Source organism: Hemitrygon akajei, unplaced genomic scaffold, assembly GCF_048418815.1.
Source record: "Hemitrygon akajei unplaced genomic scaffold, sHemAka1.3 Scf000141, whole genome shotgun sequence".
Classification (NCBI taxonomy): Eukaryota; Metazoa; Chordata; class Chondrichthyes; order Myliobatiformes; family Dasyatidae; genus Hemitrygon; species Hemitrygon akajei.
In genome coordinates this window covers 315560-335447 of record NW_027332027.1, presented here as the reverse complement: position 1 = coordinate 335447, position 19888 = coordinate 315560, and the positions used below count along the sequence as shown (strand labels likewise).

General features: G+C 43.2%; 1 protein-coding gene across 1 annotated transcript in view; it reads left to right on the top strand.

Moving 5' to 3' along the window:
- LOC140723858 (uncharacterized) overlaps positions 1 to 19888 on the top strand; it is an 87546-nt gene that overhangs the window by 31145 nt on the left and 36513 nt on the right. The window contains exon 3 of the mRNA XM_073038413.1: positions 19723 to 19799. Within this exon, the coding sequence (XP_072894514.1) occupies positions 19723 to 19799 (77 nt within the window). The remainder of the gene's footprint in view (positions 1 to 19722; positions 19800 to 19888) is intronic.

The window sequence follows — 19888 nt, the reverse complement described above, 5'->3', positions numbered from 1 at the left end:
GTCATAGAACTTGCAGCACATGCAGGCCTTTCGGCACTTCCACACCCATGGTGACCATCAAGTCATCTATACTAATCCCAATTCAACCCACTTTCTTTATCGCCTCCAAAGCCTTTTGGATTCAAGTGCTCATCTAAGTATTACGCTTTCAGGAACTGCATTCCAAACTCGGAATAAGTCCTGAGTCCTAAAATAGAGTCCTAATAACTGCTGTGAACCTCTGACTACTGACTGTAAAACTACACTCTGTGGTAATAACTATCTGGTCTGAGAATGGCCACTAGTGATATCTTGAGCGCAGCTGCTGGGCATTGTGAAAGGTGAGGGAGATCAGCCAGAGATTATTGTTCAGCTTTGTATTAATAACAGAAGGATGAGATGTTGCAGTGTCTGCTTTGGGAGTTGGTTGTTGGTTGAAAAGTTGGATTTCCAAGTTCATAATCGCTCTGCCATGTGCTCTGATTAGAATTATGAGGATTGGTCAGTGATTGTGTCGCCAAAGTGAAATTTCAGAAGAGCGGACTTTCAGTTCAAGGTGCATTTGAAAAAAACATATAGTTTCAAAAGGGGTGGGGAAGCAATTTTATGATTATAAAACAGGACCTCCCTAATCATAAATTAGGGATTCTGCAGATGCAGGAACCCAGAGGAACGCATGGAAAATGCCAAACATCGAACACTGAACCTACGCTAATCCAATGTTATCGTTTCCACCTTCCCAGGAGGCAATTTCCTGTTTTCAATTAATCTGCTGGACAGTGCATAGAATGCAACCAGCACTGTGCTTTAGAATCACCTCCTCAGGCTCCTCCAACTGAGGATGCAAGATTACAACACACTCGAAGCAGCAGGACATTGCCCAGCCCCTCAGGTCTTGGCAGCCACTCACTGGTTGATCTGTCCCAGTCTCACACCAATGAACAAGATCAGAGAAGCCTATTAAAAGTGGTGAATACAGATCAGCCCCAATGAATAGCTCTCCCCACCACTGAGTCCATCTACGAGTAGTGTAGACACAAGAAAGCAGCATTCAAGATCAAGGACCCCACCATCTAGACCATGCTCACTTCACACTGTTGCCATTGAGCAGAAGTTACAGGAGCCTGAGGTCTCACACAATCAGATCAAGGACAGTTATTACCCTTCAACCATCAGGCTGCTCACCTCAATACTAAACTGATTCCACAACCTATGGACTCACTTTCAAGGACTCCATGGCTCTTAATATCAGGATTTTATAACGATCTGTCTAACTGCAGTACCTTCTGAAAGTATTCGCACTCAATAGACAGTAGGTGCAGGGGTAGGCCATTCGGCCCTTCTAGCCAGCACCGCCATTCACTGTGATCATGGCTGATCATACACAATCAGTACCCCGTACCTGCCCTCTCCCCATAACCCTTGACCCCGCTATCTATAAGAGCTCTATCTAACTCTCTCTTGAAAGCATCCAGAGACTTGGCCTCCACTGCCATCTGGGGGAGAGCATTCCACACATCCACCACTCCCTGGGTGAAAAAGTTTTTCTGTATTTCTGTTCTAAATGGCCTACCCCTTATTCGTAAACTGTGGCCTCTAGTTCTGGACTCACCCATCAGCGGGAACATGCTTCCTGCCTCCAGCGTGTCCGATCCCTTAATAATCTTATATGTTTCAATCAGATCCCCTGTCATCCTTCTAAATTCCAGTGTGTACAAGCCCAGTCGCTCCAATCTTTCAACATATGACAGTCCCACCATTCCGGAAATTAACCTTGTGATACTACGCTGCACCCCCTCAATAGCAAGAATGTCCTTCCTCAAATATGGAGACCAAAACTGCACACAGTACTCTAGGTGGGTTCTCACCAGGGCCTTGTACAGCTGCAGAAGGACCTCCTTACTCCTATACTCAATTCCTCTTGTTATAAAGGCCAGCATGCCATTAGCTTTCTTCACGGCCTGCTGTACCTGCATACTTGCTTTCATTGACTGATGTACAAAAACACCTAGATCTCGTTGTACTCCCCCTTTTCATAACCTGACTCCAGTTATATAGTAATCTGCCTTCCTGTTCTTGCCACCAACGTGGATAATCTCACATTTATCCACATTAAACTGCATCTGCCATACATTCGCCCACTCACCTAGCCTGTCCAAATCACCCTGCATTCTCATAACATGCTCCTGACATTCACACTGCCACCCAGCTTTGTGTCATCGGCATATTTGCTAATGTTACTTTTAATCCCTTTATCTAAGTCATTAATGTATATTGTAAACAGCTACGGTCCCAGAACTGAACCTTGCAGTACCCCACTGGTCACAGCCTGCCATTCCGAAAGGGACCCCTTATTCACTACTTTTTGTTTCCTGTCAGCCAGCTAATTTGCAATCCATGTTAGTACTCTGGCCCCAATACCATGTGCCCTAATTTTGCCCACTAATCTCCTATGTGGGTTTTTATCACAGGCTTTCCGAAAGTCCAGGTACACTATATCCACTGGCTCTCCCTTCTCCATTTTCATAGTTACATCCTCAAAAAATTCCAAGATTAGTCAAACATGATGTCCCCTTCATAAATCCATGCTGACTCGGACTGGTCCTTCTACTGCTATCCAAATGTGTCATAATATCCTCCTTTATAATTGACTCCAGCATCTTTCCCACCACTGACGTCAGGCCAGCCAGGCTATAATTCCCTATTTTCTCTCTCCCTCCTTTCTTGAAAAGTGGGACAACATTAGCCACCCTCCAATCCGCAGGAACTGATCCTGAATCTATAGAACATTGGAAAATGATTACCAATGCATCCACAATATCCAGAGCCACCTCCTTAAGTACCCTGGGATGCAGACCATCAGGTCCCGGGGACTTATCAGCCTTCAGACCCAACAGTCTATCCAACACTGTTCCTTGCCTAATAAAAATTTGCTTCAGTTCATCCATTACCATAGTTCATTTGGCCACTATTACATCTGGGAGATTGTTTGTGTCTTCCCTAGTGAAGACAGATCCAAAGTACCTGTTCAATTCATCTGCCATTTCCTTGTTCCCCGTAATAAATTCACCCGTTTCTGTCTTCAATGGCCCAATTTTAGTTCACATAAAGGTATTTCAACCTTTAGTTCACATACATTAATACTCCAAACAGGGATTTTGATCAATTTAACTCAGAATTTTGTGAATCACATTTTCCTTTGGAGGTCAAAGTCAGGGAGAATTGGAAAGCATGAAAAGCTTAAAAAAATTTAAAAAATATTTATTCATCTTTGCTCATTATTTCTTTGAACCACCTCTCACAACTATTGCCAACAGCAGTATTTTGGGAGAAGTCTCTACAAACTTTCCACAGTGTGATGGAGCAATGTTTTCCCATTACTCTGTGCAAAATTGCTTAAGCTGTGCCAGGTTAGTGAGGAGCAGCGGTGGATGACAATCGTGAGGTCTTGTCAGAGATGTCAGTTCGCTTAAGGACAGAAATCTAACTGGGCAACTCAAGAACAATTTTCTTCTGTTGAAGCCATTTCATGGTTGTGCTGGCACACTTCCTCGCCAGTTTACGCTTTCTGGCAGAACTAGCAGGTGTTTATCCAGAATTTCTCTGTGTTTAGCAGCATTCATCTTCCCAACATTCATGACCAGATTTACAGTCCGAGCTCCTGAAAAGCATCCCCATGGCATGATGTTACCTCCACCAGTTTGTCTTTTACTTTGAACTCAGAAACAACTGTAGTCATAAAAAAACATGCAGCATATACAGACCTTTTGGCCCATCCAGACCATGCTGACCATCAAATACCGATCTATACTAATCCAAATTAAACACACTTTGTTCATTGCCTCCTATGCCTTGTTGATTCCAGGGCTCATCCAGATATTGATCACTCAGAAACTGCTTTCCAAACTCTGAGGAACCTCTGGGTAAAATTAGAATCCTGAAATCTGCTGTGAACCTGAGATTACTGACCACAGAACAGGACCCTCTGGTAATAACTATCTGCTCTGAGAATGGTCACTGGCAACATCTGGGCATTGTTTTAGTTGAACAAGTTGAGCCAGAGATTATTGTTTAGTATTAAAGATAGAGGGATAAGATGTTACCGTGTCTGGGTTGATGGTTAAGAGCCTGAATTCCAAGTTTATAATCTCTCTGCCACATGCACTGAGTTTAGAAATATGAGGATTGGTTAGTGATTTTGTGGCTGAAGTGATATTTCTGAGCTGCGGACTTTCAATTCAAGGAAAATGATATGGATTTCAATTTCGAGGGGATGGGTAGACATTTTATGATAATAAGACAGGTCCTGGCAAATCATAAATACAAAATTCTACAGGTGCTGGAAAACCAAAGAAATGCATGCAAAATGCTAGAGGAACTCAACAGGTCAGGCAACATCTGTGGAAAGGAGTAAACAGTTGACATTTCCAGCCAGAACCCAAGGGGGGACCAATATCATGGCGGGCAGGCTTGCAAGAGCTGTTGTGGAGAGTTAGAACTTCTTTGGCAGGGGAATGGAAACTCGAGTGATAGGGCTGAAGATAGGAAGTTGGTATACAAGTGGAAGGATAGTCAAATCAAGTTTATTGTCATTGAAATACGTAGATATATACCGTCAAAGGAAACAAGATTTCTCTGGACCAGGGGTAAAGCACAGACGTAAACGTAACACACATATGAGGTACAATAACTTAGGAAAGTAAGAATAAGATCTGCAAATGAATTATGCAAAAGTACACAGGGTGATGTGAATAAATTAAATATTGTCGGGTACAGAACCAATGAACCAGTGATATTTGGAGTGCATTGCAGCAGTGAGCTTAGAAGCCTAATGGCCTGAGAGAACAAACTGTTTGGATCCAGGCTTTACTTGTCTTTACACATCAGAGTCTCCTGCCTGATGGTAGAAAGTCAAAGAGGATTGTTATGAGTGATGAATAGACCTGATAGACAATTGGGTACAGAGTTAACCATTCCCCCCCGAGAAACATGAACTATTACTGTTGCTATACTGACCATGAGAGAGAGATAAAGCCCAGGCAAGAACATTTGCTACAGATAAGAGGGGGAGAGAGACTGTTGATGTTACTGTATTATGACTTCTGCAAGGGTTATTTATCTTCTACTATTTTGCTCATAAACATTCCTCAGTGGACTGAAGGAGTGGCCTTATTTGATGGACACAGTCATTCAAAATTGATTGATAGCTGAGACCCCGTGATTAGGGATAAAAGACAGGTCTGGAGATTCACCCTTCAGATACGCCAGTAGACACTGATTGAGTGTTGGAACCCACAAGAAAGGTGGGGGCATCGGAGACCGAACCAGGAGATCGGTCAGTAAAGCTTACAGTGTCAAAGAAGGGCCGGTGGGGACTTGTGTGTGTGTCCACTCATGCCAGAGTTACGAGTCCACCACAGAAGAACGGTCTAGCAGAAGGACGGAGAGGTCATAACTGAATGACCACACCGATACGATGGATTAAGAAAGCAAAGGAAGATTTGCCTGACTGTAGCTGTTACATCTCGCTCGCTCTCTCTCTCGCTCTCTCTCCAACGATTACAATACAACAACCATAACTACATCAGCACTCATGAACTGAACTGTATACTTTTCTATGACAATTTATTTACCCCTAGACATCGATAGAGTTTGTTTATTATTGATTATTATTATTCCTACACTTTTAGGTTTATTACTGCTAACCTGTTTTATATGTATATTTTCATTATTGATATGGTTTTGCTTATTTTTATTAATAAACACCTTTAGTTTGGTACCACCAGACTCCAACAAATTCTTCTTTCTCTGTTGGTTAGACACCCAGTTACGGGGTACGTAACAGGATGTACAATGGATGGGTGGGATCCTTAATAATACTAAGGGTCCCGTGTACGCAGCATTCCTGTTGGCAAGGAGATGTATGATAATCTCCACCATTCTCACAGTCCTTTGTAGAGACCTCAGATCCGATGATCTGCTGCTTCCATACCAGATGGAGATGCAGCTTGTCAGTGCTCCTGTAAAATTCCATTGATGGTGGGTGCTCACACACCTGAATCTTCTTAGATGCCACCTTGTTCAGGGAGGTGATGTTGAGGGTTCAGATGAGGTCATCCATGATGGAACTCCCAGGGCCTTGGTGCTCTTAACTCTCTACAGAGGAAGTCATGTTTTCACAGAGGGGGATGGTTCATCTGCAACTTCCTAATATCCACAGTCATCTCCTTGGTCTTATCAAAGTCAAGACTTAGGTTGCTGTTCTGATGCTCCTGCTCCGCTTCCTCTCTGTACTCTTAACTCATCACTACCATAAGCACTGTAGTGTTATCTGCAAACTGTATGACACGGTTTGAGATGAATCCTGCGATACAGTTGTGCATCACCAGTGCACTGAGCACACAGCCTGGGGTGCACCAGTGCTCAGTGTAATGGAACTAGAGATGTTGCTGCCCACACAGACTGACTGTGACTTTACTGTTATGAAGTCCAGGATCCAGTTACAGATGGAGGTGTTCAGACCCAGCGAGGACATTTTCCCCACCAGTTCTAGGGTATGATGGTGTTGAATCAGTGGATTGATTCAAGTGATAAGCAAACTGGAATGGATCCAATGTAGCCGGAGAATGACTTTAATGCAGTCTAAGACCAGCCACTCAAAGCATTTCATAATGGTTGATGGTATTGCCACTGAACAATAGTCATTTAGATAGGTTGCTGTCACATTCTTTTGCACTGGGATGACATTGTCATCTTGAAAACTGAGAGTAAAATGGACTGTTCCAGAGAGATATTGAATAGATCCTTCTGCACCTCAGTTAGCTGGGCTGCCCAGTCTTTCAGAACCCCACCTGGTACATTATCGGGCCCTGCAGATCTGGATGGGTTGACTCTGGCCAGGGTCTTCCTCACCCCATCTTCAGCCAGACAGAGTATCTGCTCCCGTGGTGCCTTTCTCACCAGCACTCTGTTCTGTGCATCAAACTGGGCAAAAAGACATTCAGTCTGTCAGTGAGTGAAGCGTCCTTGTTATTGACGTGCTGGGTATATTTGTCTGTACTCCACTGAATTCCCTTCCACATGCGCCTCGCTTCTCTGGTATCACAGAAATGATTCTGTACTCTGGGAGTGCTCCTGTTTCACTTTCCTGGTGGAGTGGAAAAGCACAGTTCTTATTTCCCTGAGAAGTGTCACATCTCCTGATCTAAAGGGAGAATCACAATCCCTCATCTAACCATATAACAATTACTGCACAGAAACAGGCCATCTCGGTCCTTCGAGTCATCCATGCACGGATCTCTGCAGTAAGCCATGGCTTATGATTTGCCCTCGCATAGATGTGGTTTGTGATGGTTAATTTCTCAGTACATGTCTCTGTGTTTGCTGGTCATGGAATCCACGTATTCCTCCATGTGAATGTGGTTGCCCTGGGTAGCAGCCTTTCTGAGCATACTCCAGTTCGTGTTTTCAAAGCCGTCCTGCAATGGTGAGATCACTCCCTCAGAACTGGTTTGTCCAGTTTGATCAGTGGTTTGAATGCTGCAATTAGCATAACAGATAAGTGATCTGGGAGCCCAGTGTGGGGCAGAGGAACTGCTTTATATGCACTTGGTATGTTAGTATTGTAACCCCTTGGGTTGCCTCAGGCTCGCTCAGCTCTTCTCGTCTAGGGGGAGCAGCCTTCGGCCCCATCAAACTGGATAATCAGCTTGTGTCGATGCTGTGTGATGTCCCCTCCTCGCCAAAGAACAGACAGTACATCATATGCGATTAAATGATTACAATTTATAAAGATTACTATAACTCAGTGATGAATAATGATACAGTATATATGAAGGAAAAGAAAATAAAGAAAAGAAGCCAAACTTATCGAAGTCCAAACCACTTCATGCACAACTGTTGGAGCTCAGTTACCAAAGTCTTCTGGCCACCATTCGATCTCCTCGACTCGCAGCTCAGGACCACCCGAAGTTGTCAACCAAGCACATCAATCCTCGCCTCCTCTCCTCGTGGTACCTCCTGGCCTCGGACCCCCACTTGGGGTCCATTCCTCGCCCAGTTTACAGCATCGCATTCTCTCTCTCTCTCTCTCTCTCTCTCTCTCTCTCTCTCTCTCTCTCTCTCCTCTCTCTCTCTCTCTCTCTCTCTCTCCTCTCTCTCTCTCTCTCTCTCTCTCTCTCTCTCTCTCTCTCTCTCTCTCTCTCTCTCTCTCTCTCTCTCCCCCCCCCCCCCTCCCCCTCCCCCTCTCCCCCTCCCCCCCCGAAAGTGCCCGCCGCCCGCCAACAATAGCTTACAGACTCAGAAGAAAGAGCATCATTAATCCCGGTTGGTTAACAAAGGAATACAATTCTCGTTATTAGTAAATTTTAACCCAAACCGGCTTCCAGCACTCTCCCGCAACAAAGAAGCAGTTCTACGTTTAACAAAAGAACGTACACAGTAACAAAGAAAAGAAGAAATCCCCTTTACAGTATAAACCAGGTTCAGTGTAGCAAAACCAACATAGTGCTGGAATTTAGACAGGTGATAGGTTAAAATTGCAGTAAGTGGGATTGGATGAAGTTTGTCTTTGACTTAAATATTAGGTTTAAAATTTCAACATTTTGGATGAGTGAGGAAAAAGTAAAAAGGAAGGAGAGTGCAGGAGAGGTTACAAAAGTCTCCTGGATAAATAAAAGGACAAAAAGCTTTGAAAGGGATATAAATTTAACTGAAGCACAGTTAGAAATTAACAGCTGTGAATGACATGGTGGAACATACACAAAATGCTGGCGGAGCTCAGCAGGCCAGGCAGCATCTATGGAAAAAAGTGCAGAAAACGTTTTGAGCAGAAACCCTGTACCTTCTAGCTGATGGTGGCAGTGAGAAAAGAGCTTGGCCTTAGTGATGAGGATCTTTGATGATTGATGCTATTTCTCTACATCCATGATTCATGTAGATGTGCTCAATAGTTGTGTGGGTTTTACCCATGATGTACTGGGCTGAATCCACTACCTCTTGTTGGATTTTTCTGCTGAAAGGCACTGGCGTTCCCAGACCAGGCCGGAACATAGCCAGTCAGCGACTTTGAACCAAAGGTAACAAGTACAGGCGACCTAAGATGGTGAGGGGAATGTCAAGAAAGATATTTCATAGATACAGGAAGTATAAAAAGTATAGGAAATGGCTAAAAAGGAAATTGGGATGGCAAGGAGAAAATCTGAATTGGAGAAAAACAAATTTTGATGGCATCAGACAGGATTTGCTAGATGTGGATTTGACAGGGTGAAGATGCCTGGTAGATGGGAGTCTTTCAAAAGTGAAATATTGAGTGTACAGAATCTGTATACTCCTATTAGAATAAAAGTCAAAGCTGGCAAGTTTAGGGTACGTCTGTTATTGAGAGATAATGAGGGCCTGGTAAAGCAAAAGGTGAAACAAATAAGGTGTAAGCAGTTCAGAGTTCAAAGTTCATTGTAAATCCCTTATCAAAGTACAGATATGTTACACATACACCCATAAGATTCATTTTCTAGAAGGCAATCACAGTAAGTACAGAAACATGATAGAGTCAGTGAGAGACTGCACCCAATGGGAAGGTCAAAAAGTCATTGCGCAAGAGGCAATAAAACATGCAAACAGAAAAAGATAGAAGTATATAATAATTAATTAATACACAATAAGTATCAAGATCATGAGATGATGAGTCCTTGAAAGGGATTCCATAGGTTGTGGAGACAGTTCACTGATGAGGCAAGGAGTAATAACTGTTCCTCAAACTACTGATGTGAGTCCTGAGGCTCCTGTACCTGTTTCCTGATGGCAGCAGTGAATGCAGAGCATAGCCAGGATGGTGTTCCTTGATGATAGATGTTGCTTTCCTGTGACAAATTAGGAGAGCTAAAAGAGGACATGAGGTTTCTCTGTCAGACAAGGTAAAACAAAATTACAATTTTCCCAAGAATCTAAGGATACATTAAGAGCAAAAGAAGAACAATGGCCAAAATTGGTCTTCTTAAAAATCACCATGCTCATCCATGAATGGAGCCAGACCGAGATACAGACTCTGAAGAACTGCAGCAAAAGAGTAATGAGGTCATGAACCATATCCAGATTACAGAGGAAGAAGTGTTTGCTATTTTGAGGCAAACAAGCTCTGTCAAGATGTCCCCTCAGCCTTTGTGGAAGGCTAGTGTAGAAGTTGCAGGGGCCCTGTTAGAGAGATTTCAAATATCCTTAGCCAATGGAGTCTGCCAGAGGATCGGAGGATAGTTAATGTTGTTCCATTGTTCAGGAACGCCTCTAAAAATAAGCCAGGAAATAAGCCAGTAAGCCTGACACAGCAGTGGGTGAATTATTATTTGGCATTGCAAAGAACAGGATATATAAGTATTTGAATAAAGAGGGTTGATTAGAGATTGTCAACAAGGCTTCGTACAAGGCAGGTCATATTTAACTGAACACACTGGGTTTCTTCAGTAGGTTACCAAGAGACTTTATACCACTTCCCACATTGGGAGGTTGGTCAGGAGGATAATTTGCTTGGCATTCAAGATGACGTAGTCCATTAGATTCGACTTCGTATCAGCAGGAGTGGCCAGAGAGTAGGAGTGCATTGGTCCTCTCTCCAACTAGAAGCCTGTGGCTAGTGGTGTCCACAGGGGTCAGTGCTGAGCCTGTTGTTCGTCATCTGTAACAACAATCTGGATGATAATGTGGGAAACTGGATCAGCAGCGTTGCCACAGATGTCAGGATTTTGGGTTTAGTGGACAACAAGAAAGACTATCAGTGCTTGCAGAAGATCTGGATCATCTGACAAAATGAACTGAAAGGGGCAGGTAGAATTTATTGCAGATCAGGGTGAGATGTTGCAATTTGGGAGGACAAACCAGGATAACACTTACATATTGAATGTTAGGGCTCTTAGGTGTATGAACTTGGAGATACAGATTCATATCCTTGAAAGTAGCCTCACAGGCAGATACGGTTCAAAAGAGAGCTTCAGGTATAATGGCCCTCATAAATCAGTGCATTGATTACAAGACTTGTGAAGCAGATTTCAAAGTAATGTGTGCAGAAAGGAAAGAAACGAGAATCTGGGTTACAAGTAAAGTTTGAATACATTAGGAATTTATTACCTGCTGTGTTTAGTGGGAAAGATGAAATGTTTAAGAGGAACCTGAGTGGGGACGTCACTCAGAGGGTGGTGTGAGAGGAATGAGCTGCCAAGAGAAGTGGTAGAGGCAAATTCAATTGTAACATTTTGGAAAAGTTTGGCTAGGTGGATGAGATGAGCGATCATGGATGAGAGACGTATGGTCTGGGTGCAGGTAGCTGGGACTAGAGAGAAGAACAGGCTGGCATGGGCTGAAGTTCCTGTTTCCTTCCTAACTGCTGCCTCTTCCTGCAGTCTGAGATAAACACCCTATGGTGGACCAGTGTGACTACACTCTTACTTCTGTAGAAAAGTCTTTGCATCTTTCATAAAATTCTTTCTAAATTCTTTCTCAGTTACAGGCCTTGAACACAGTCCACTCCATGGTACTGATCCATTGCCAACCTGACTGGGGTTTAACCTGAGTCTACTTCTATTAATGTGTGCCGTCCATTACAGATGTTATGCACCTTCTACTTCACAATTCAGTCCCATTTTCAACCTAACAACTCTCATTCTGTGGCTATTTCGTCTCCAGCACCTGCGTCCATTCCTGTTCCTCTGCTCAGTACTAACCCATCACTGAACCATAGTTGTTAGAGGAAACTCACTGACTGGGAACAATAGGCTCTTCATTGCAGAGGCTCAGGTAAATGATGTTTGTTTTGCATACTTTAACCCAAACATACATCAACTGTTGCACCGCCCAGCTCAGATTTCATTGCTTCAAGAAGCCGATGCGGAAAGTAATCGACCTGTCGCTGATCCTGACACCGCTCATAGCAGAGAGTGAGGAGGTTGTAGGTGGTCCCATCTCCTTCAGTCACACACCTGCACCTCATCGGGAGTCACACGTGAGTAGACATCCCCAAACCTGCTACAGAACTTGAAATTCTTCTTGTGATCTTTTTGCATATGTGTGTGTTGCACAGAGACAGTGTGTGGGGGTGGGGGAAGAGAGAGTCTAAATTAATTAAAGCTGATGGACCTCCTCTGTCTCATCCATCTGTGAGGTTTCAGGAAGCAATTTCTCACCTTTGTCTAGTGTCGCAATGAGGGAGATCTCGACTCTGTCTGTGGGTTCCCAGTGAGGGAGACAAACCCTCTCACTGTGGGGTCTCAGTGAAAGAGATCTCACCTTTGTCATGGAGTCTCAATGAAGGACAGAAGGAGATCCACCTCTGCCTGTGGGGTCTCAGTGAGGGAGGGAGGTATCTATCCCAATATAGATGGAAATCCCGTTTAATCCTCACTTCCCATCCATATTTACACTTTGTCCTCAGCCCCAGTGTGTCATTTCTCACTGAGTTAATTCCAAACTTTCATTTCCAGAATGTTACCGGCTGAACTGAGGGTGTTGCTGTTGATCCTGGGTTCTCTGGGTGAGTAATGTGTTGTAGGGACAAACTGCGTGCGGTGTACAGTAAGAGGAAGTGGATGGTATTTATTGTTTCTGCAGATGAGCGGAGACAGCCTGTATTTAATGGGGAAGGTACTAAAGGACATGTGGAACATTGTGAATCCTATTTGACTGTGGAGCATACAGCATTAAAGTTGGTGATCAGAAACATCCAGGTACCCTGGTTCGGTAAATCGACATTAGGGAGTGGAGGGAGATGGGGAAGCAGAGTTCTTTCATCAAAGAATTTCAGGCTTGAAGACAGAGGAGAAGGCATGGCTGACAATGCAGTAATTACACTCTGAAAGGCTGGGACTAGAGGGAGTGTTAAGAGGCTGGAGGAGATTACACTGGGAGGAAGTAGTGAGGCTATGTTGTGATGTGAAAGCACAGTTGGGTTGTACATAACCCAACTGTGAACACAAAGATTAAATTAGTAAACACAGGGATGGTTGGTGAAGGAGCCTTGGAACATTTTCAGGCATCAGAGTTTGTAAAGAGCAGAGGGAAGAGTGGGAGGTAGCAGAAGGTGTGACTGAGAGATGGACATACGCAGAGGCGGAGCTGTGTGCCATTACAGAGGTGATTGGCACGGTGGGGAGAGCTGCGACTAGAGCCACATCCGTGACTGCAACAGACCCACTGGCTGAGAGAGAAGCCTCGGGAAGGGAGGTGCCCCTGCTCCTTGGTACAGCTTGAGGAAGGACCAAGGGGAATTCCAGTGACCCAGTTCAAACCTGACCTTCATGGAGTTTGCATGGTCTCTCTGTGACCATATGGACTCCAGCAGTTCTCTCGTTTCCCTCTCATGCCAGATATGTTCAGGTTTGGTTCAAGTGAGACAACATCTGTGGAGAGGAATAAAGAGCTGATGTTTCAGTTCAGGACTCTTTATCAGGACTGCGGGTTTGATTAATTAACTGGCCACTGTAAATGGTTCTCTGTGTGGTAGTGGGTTAGATGCTGGGGGTCGTTGTTGGGTACATCTGTAAGATAAAATTTGAATAGTGTTGGACTGGTGAAAGATGATGTGTGATGCTCACTGTTCACTCTGTGAGCAGAAGATCCACGTTCTGTGCTGGATATCCTGTATAAGAGCTGGAGCTTGATTGGTGAGATTCAGACAGGACTCTCACTGTTTGTCTGGGGGCATCGCTGCCCAGGTTGCCTTCAACCTGACACATGACCATTGACTTTTCTTACATGTATTTTATTTCCTTCCCCCCGTTCTTCTTCTTCTATTCCCCATTCTAGCCTGTTACCCCTTTTCATCACCTACCTATAACCACCCTGACGAAGGGGTTCGACCCGAAACGTTGACTGCTTCTTTCAATGGATGCTGCCCGACCTGCTGAGTTCATCCAGCTTTTTTGTACATCTTGATTTGACCACAGCATATGCAGTGCACTTTGTGTATAACCACCCCCTGCTGCCTCTCCTTCACTTTCTCCCAAGATCCCTTCTGCTTTCCTATCAGATTCCTTCTACTCCAGCCCATTCCCTTTTTCCACACACATGGCTTGACTTATCATCTTCCAGCTAGCCCTATCTTCCCTCCTACCCACCCCCCAGCCCCACCTTCTCTATTCTGGCATCTTTCCACTTTATTTCCAGTCCTGAAGAATTGTTGACTGTGCATTTCCTTCAATGCTGCCTGACCTGCTAAGTTCCTCCAGAATTATGTGTCTGTTGTTCTTGCAATCTGATCCACTTTATGCGGCCCGTGTCCGCTTTATTGTGTAGAGTATATCTAATAAAGTGGAGACAGGAGTAGAACCCAGTGTGGCCTTCTACGGCTGTCATCCAAACACTCAAGGTTCGATGTGTTGAGGGATGCTTTTCTGTACAGTACTGTTGTGACATGTGATTATATGGGTTAGTGTCCCCTGCCTGTCAGCTTGAACCTGACGGACCATTCTATGGACACTCTCATTATCAAGGCACTTTCGGTGACAGAACTGCTCCTCACTGAACATGTTTTTTGTTTTTGCATTATTCTTTATAAACTCTAGGGACTAGTGTGCATTAAAATCCGAGCAGTTTTTGGGATACTCAAACTAACCCCTCAGGCATCAACAGCGATCAAAGTCACTTAGATCACATTTCTTCCCATTCTGATGTTTGGTCTGAACAACAACTGAACATCTTGACTATGTCTGCATGCTTTTATGTATTGAGTTGGTGCTACATGATTGGCTAATGAAATATTTGAATTAACAAGTTAGTGTTCATGTGCACCTAATAAAGTCGCCACTGAGATTATCCCCAATGACTTGGCCAACACGGCAATCTGAATTCCACTGATTCACCACACTCTGGCGAAAGAAAATCCTCCATATCTCTGTTCTAAAGAGATATTCTTGTATCTCTTCTATTCTTGTATTTAGAGGCTGTGCCTTCTGGTCCTAGACAGTCCCATGTAGAAATGTCTCTGTTTTCAGTCTATCAAAGCCTTTCATTATATGACAGGGCAAGTAATGGGACTTATCGATGGGCACATGGATGGTAGAAGCATGGAGGGTTGTGTCAACTTGCTCAGGCTCATCCTGAATCTGTGTCCAGAATTGCTACTTCTCCTGTTGATAGATAGATAGATAGATAGGTAGATAGATAGATAGATACTTTATTCATCCCCATGGGGAAATTCAACTTTTTTTTCCAATGTCCCATACACTTGTTGTAGCAAAACTAATTACATACAATACTTAACTCAGTAAAAAATATGATATGCATCTAAATCACTATCTCAAAAAGCATTAATAATAGCTTTTAAAAGGTTCTTAAGTCCTGGCGGTTGAATTGTAAAGCCTAATGGCATTGGGGAGAATTGACCTCTTCATCCTGTCTGAGGAGCATTGCATCGATAGTAACCTGTCGCTGAAACTGCTTCTCTGTCTCTGGATGGTGCTATGTAGAGGATGTTCAGAGTTTTCCATAATTTTTGTTGGTTTTGTTATATACAATTCAAGAATGGTCTCTTGGGTGGATTCCAAGAACTCTACTGTTTCTTTATCCTTCCTGTGGCCCTAAACCAATTAGTGACAGGATAATTGAAACACCCAGTCTTCACTCAGCTCATAAAGTTGCTAATGCATTTATTCTTTGATCATTCACTGATGTTGAGCAGCCTGTTGTGCACCTCACAATGTGTATGGCCATTTAACCTTTCCTGCTTTAACCAGCATGGCATTACATGCACATTACTCCATGTATACTTTTAGTAAATATGGCTTGAACTCTTTGTATTTCATCAGAAATTTGTAATTGACAATGTTTGGTGGTTTCTTCTCCCAACTCAAAGGCTTGACACTATCATAGGCTGTCACAAAACTTGGTCTCATTTTGTTCATCATATTTCTTTTCTTGACCACATCCATTACAAAATGAACAAGTGAAACAAGAAACAAAAATGTTTCTTTCTCTCTGCTGCACTCCTTGCTACCTCTACCCTCCCCATTCATATCTCTGCCTTTGGCTAATTCCTCTGTACTCCCATACCCCTGCATCTTATTGAAAGCTCTGAGCTGCAGATCGGGGACTTCAGAACATAGTTTGGGCAAATTTTTGGAGCAGAACTGAATTAATTGTACAGGGATATCAACACATTAGAGTGTTTCATCATGCTGCAGGAAAATTAGAAAACATAATGCATTGTCCAGTAAATTAACTCAAAAAAGAAACACATTAATTTTTAGACACCTTATTATTTCTGCAGTTCAGAAATTAATCACTTTTTTTTCTACATTTCTAATTCAGCTAATCAGTGCACTCAGCATACATAAAGGTTTTAGATTATATTAATTGAATGAAGTGTTTTCATACTGAAACCTGAGTTCTGTGAGCTTTTCTAACCTGGTGTTTTATTTTGTTATTTACTGTTTTATTGTCTGCATGAGATCATATGTTTTGTATTTGACTTTTAAGCATCAATGTAAGCTTCTCTGTGACAAACTGAGCTGCCTGCTTTCGGGAGTTCATTGTGGTTTTGAATGTTCTATAAGAGCAAAAGACATTGGAGCAGAATTAGGCCAACTGGCCAATCGAGGCTTCTGTGCCGCACCACAATGGCTGGTGTATTATCCCTCTGAACCCCATACTCCTGCCTTCTCCCCATAACCTTTAATACCCTGACTAACCAAGAACCTATCAACCTCTGCTTTAAATATACTGAGTGACTTGGTCTCCTCAATCAGCTATGGAAATGAATTCAACAGATGCACCACCCTCTGGCTAAAGAAATCCCTCCTCATTTCTGCTCTAAATGACTGTTGCTGTATTCTGAGTTTGTCCCTCATGGTCCGAGACTCAACCACAAAAAGAAACCTCCTCTCTATATCCACGCTATCAAGGCCTTTCAATATTCAAGAGGTTTCAATGAGATCCTAGCTCATTTTTCTGAACTCCAGCTAGAAAAGCTCAGAAACATAAAATGCTCCATATATTTGGGAATGCTCCTTCCATTCCCAAAGTAACTCTTGGGAACCTCCACTGGATCCTCTTCCACACCAGCATGCCTTTTCTTAAATAAGGTATCAAAGACAGTTCACAATATTCCAAGATTTTCTAAGCCTCCGTTTCACATCCTTGCTCGTATCTTCTAGCCCTCTCGAAAAGAATGGTAACATTCCATTTGCCTTCCTTACCAGTGACTCAGCATGCAAGGTAACCTTAGGGAATCCTGCACAAAGACGCACAAGTTCCTTTGCACCTCTCATTTGTTTTTAGTTTTCTCCCCACTTATAAAATTGTCTGTGCCTTTATTTCTTCTACCAAAGTGCATGAGCATACATTCCCCTACATTATTCTATCTGCCACTTTTTGCACATTTCCCCAATGTGTCGAAGTCCTCCTGCAGACTCCCTGCTTTCCCAAGATTACCTGTAATTCACATAACTTCTGTTCTCTGAAAACTTTGCCACAAAGCCACCAGTTCCATCATCCAAATCATGGCCACATAATGTAAAAAGAATCAGTCCCAAAACCGAACCTTGTGGAACTCCACTAGTCTGCAGCAGCCAGTCAGAAAAGGCCCCCTTTACTCCATTTCTTTGCCTGCTTCAAGTCAGCCAATATTTTATCCATTCAAGTATCTTTTCTGTAATGCTGTAAGGACTTATCTTGTAAAGAAGCTTCATGTACGGCAGCTTGTCAAAAGCCAATGATAATCCAAGTAAGCAACATCCACTGACTCTCCTTTGTCCATCCAGCCTGCTGTTTCCTCAATGAAGTCCATCAGATTTGTCTGGCAAGATTTCCCCTGAAGGAAACCATGTTGAACTTGCCCTACTTTATCATACACCTCTAACGTCTTCCCAACCACTGAAGTCAGGCTAATTGACCTTTGATTTCCTTTGTTTTGTCTCCTTCCCTTCTGAAAGAGTAGACAGACATTCACAATTTTCCATTTCTCCGGAATCTAGTGATTTGCAAAAAATCAATAGTAATTCCTCCACAATCTCTCACTTGCCTCTTTCAGAACCCTGTGGTTCAACCATCTGGTCCAGGTGACTGATCTACCTTATGACCTGTTTGGCTTTCCAAACACCTTTTCTATAGTAATGGCAACTCCCTTCTGTCCACTGACACTCTCAAAGTTCTGCTGCAAAATACTCATTGAGTTCATACAGCATTCCTTTGTATTGGATTATTACCACTCTGGCATTATTTTCCAGTGGTCCAATATCCACTCTTGCCTCTCTTTTACTTTTTATATCTCGGAAAAAACTCCTTTGTATCCGCTTTGATGTTATTGTCAAGCTTACCATCATATTTCACCTTTTCCCTAATTTTTTTAGTTGATATTAATTTTGAAAGTTTCACAATCCTTGACATTCCAACTAAGGTTTTCTCTATTATATGCCCTCTCTTTTGCTTTAATGCTGTCTTTAACTTCCCTTTTCAGCCGCGGTTCCCTGATCCTCCCTTTAGAGCATCTTTGGGATGTATCTATCCTGCGCCTTCCCGAATTGCCCCCAGAAACACATGTTCCCTGCATGACAACATAGCTTCTTCCTGGTTCTCCTCTTTCCTCCCACATCACAAAGACCTGTAGGAATGGAGTTGTGTGGGGGATACAAAAGGCTGAATGATCAGTGAATATTACATAAAAACAGGTCATCATTCTGTCTCTCAGTTGCAGCCTCCACCACTGGTGATCCCTGTGAAAATCACACCGTTCTGGATCAGCCCTGGAGGAGCACAAATTGCTCGGAAACTCGGTGCAGTGGTCAGTGGATGGATGATGGACACCTTACAGAAGGATGGTACAGATTTAGCAGGTTAGGTTCATGATGTTCAGCAGCTCCTCTTGCTACTTGCATCTCCTGGGTTCCCAGTTACATCCTAATGGGATGCTGTCAGTAAATTCTCCATCTTCTTCCTGGCTGTTTCCATATTTCATGTGTGAATATAAATTGCCCTCTAAATTCTCTAGCCTAAGCAAATGTATGAGTTGGTGGAACAGAGATACCCAAGAAGGTGTAAGGAGATGCTTCCCGCTGCTAGCCTGCATGTTACTCTTGGGCAAGGTGTCCCACCTGCTTAGACCTCACTCCCCCACCCCCGCATGATCCGGGACACATGAATCTAGGGGAGCAGGTAGTGGATGGTCGTAAAGCAGTTAGTGCACATCACAGGTCCTGGTTATGTGACCACTGACACCAGGCAGACAAGCTCAAAAGAAAATTGATAATGGTTGGGGACACTGCGCAGTAGAAAGGAATGGCAAATCACTTCTGTAGAAAGGTTTGTGAAGAACAATCATGGAAAGACCTTGATCGGCCATGGCCATATGACACAGCACATAATAATGAAAAGAAAAGCAGATATAAATTAATCAGGTGTTTTTTTTAGGGGAATCTTTTGCATAGAGGAATGGTGTTCAAAGAATCACTACCCAAGGGTACAGTCTGAACCTACAGGGCTGAAAGGTTTTCATTCTGCATTTAGTATTTATATGATGAGGGTAAGATGTGATATGATGAGTCATGCAAAGAGGTGAGGGATGTCACTTTTTTGGAGGGGCCACGGTGTGGGTGCAGAGAAAAACAAACTTCATCACTCATCTGTGAGGAAATAGTTATTCACACAAGAATTTGGAAGGGGAAGAGGAAAAACTGAGTTTCCTGTAAACTGACCAGAGCTGGACAGTGTGTGGATATAATAGACCAGAGTTCCTGATCTGGACTGACTCTCTGATCATTGTTTCAGTCATGGCAATGTGAAGATTCCAGAGACTACGGTTCCATTCTTTCACTGCTCTACATGGAGTCCAGGCTGGTTAAAAGGTAGGTTTACAAGAATTTACCACAGTGATTATTGAGTTGGGCAAGATTGACAATGTCAGTCTCTTATATTCCAGAGTGCTATGTTGGCT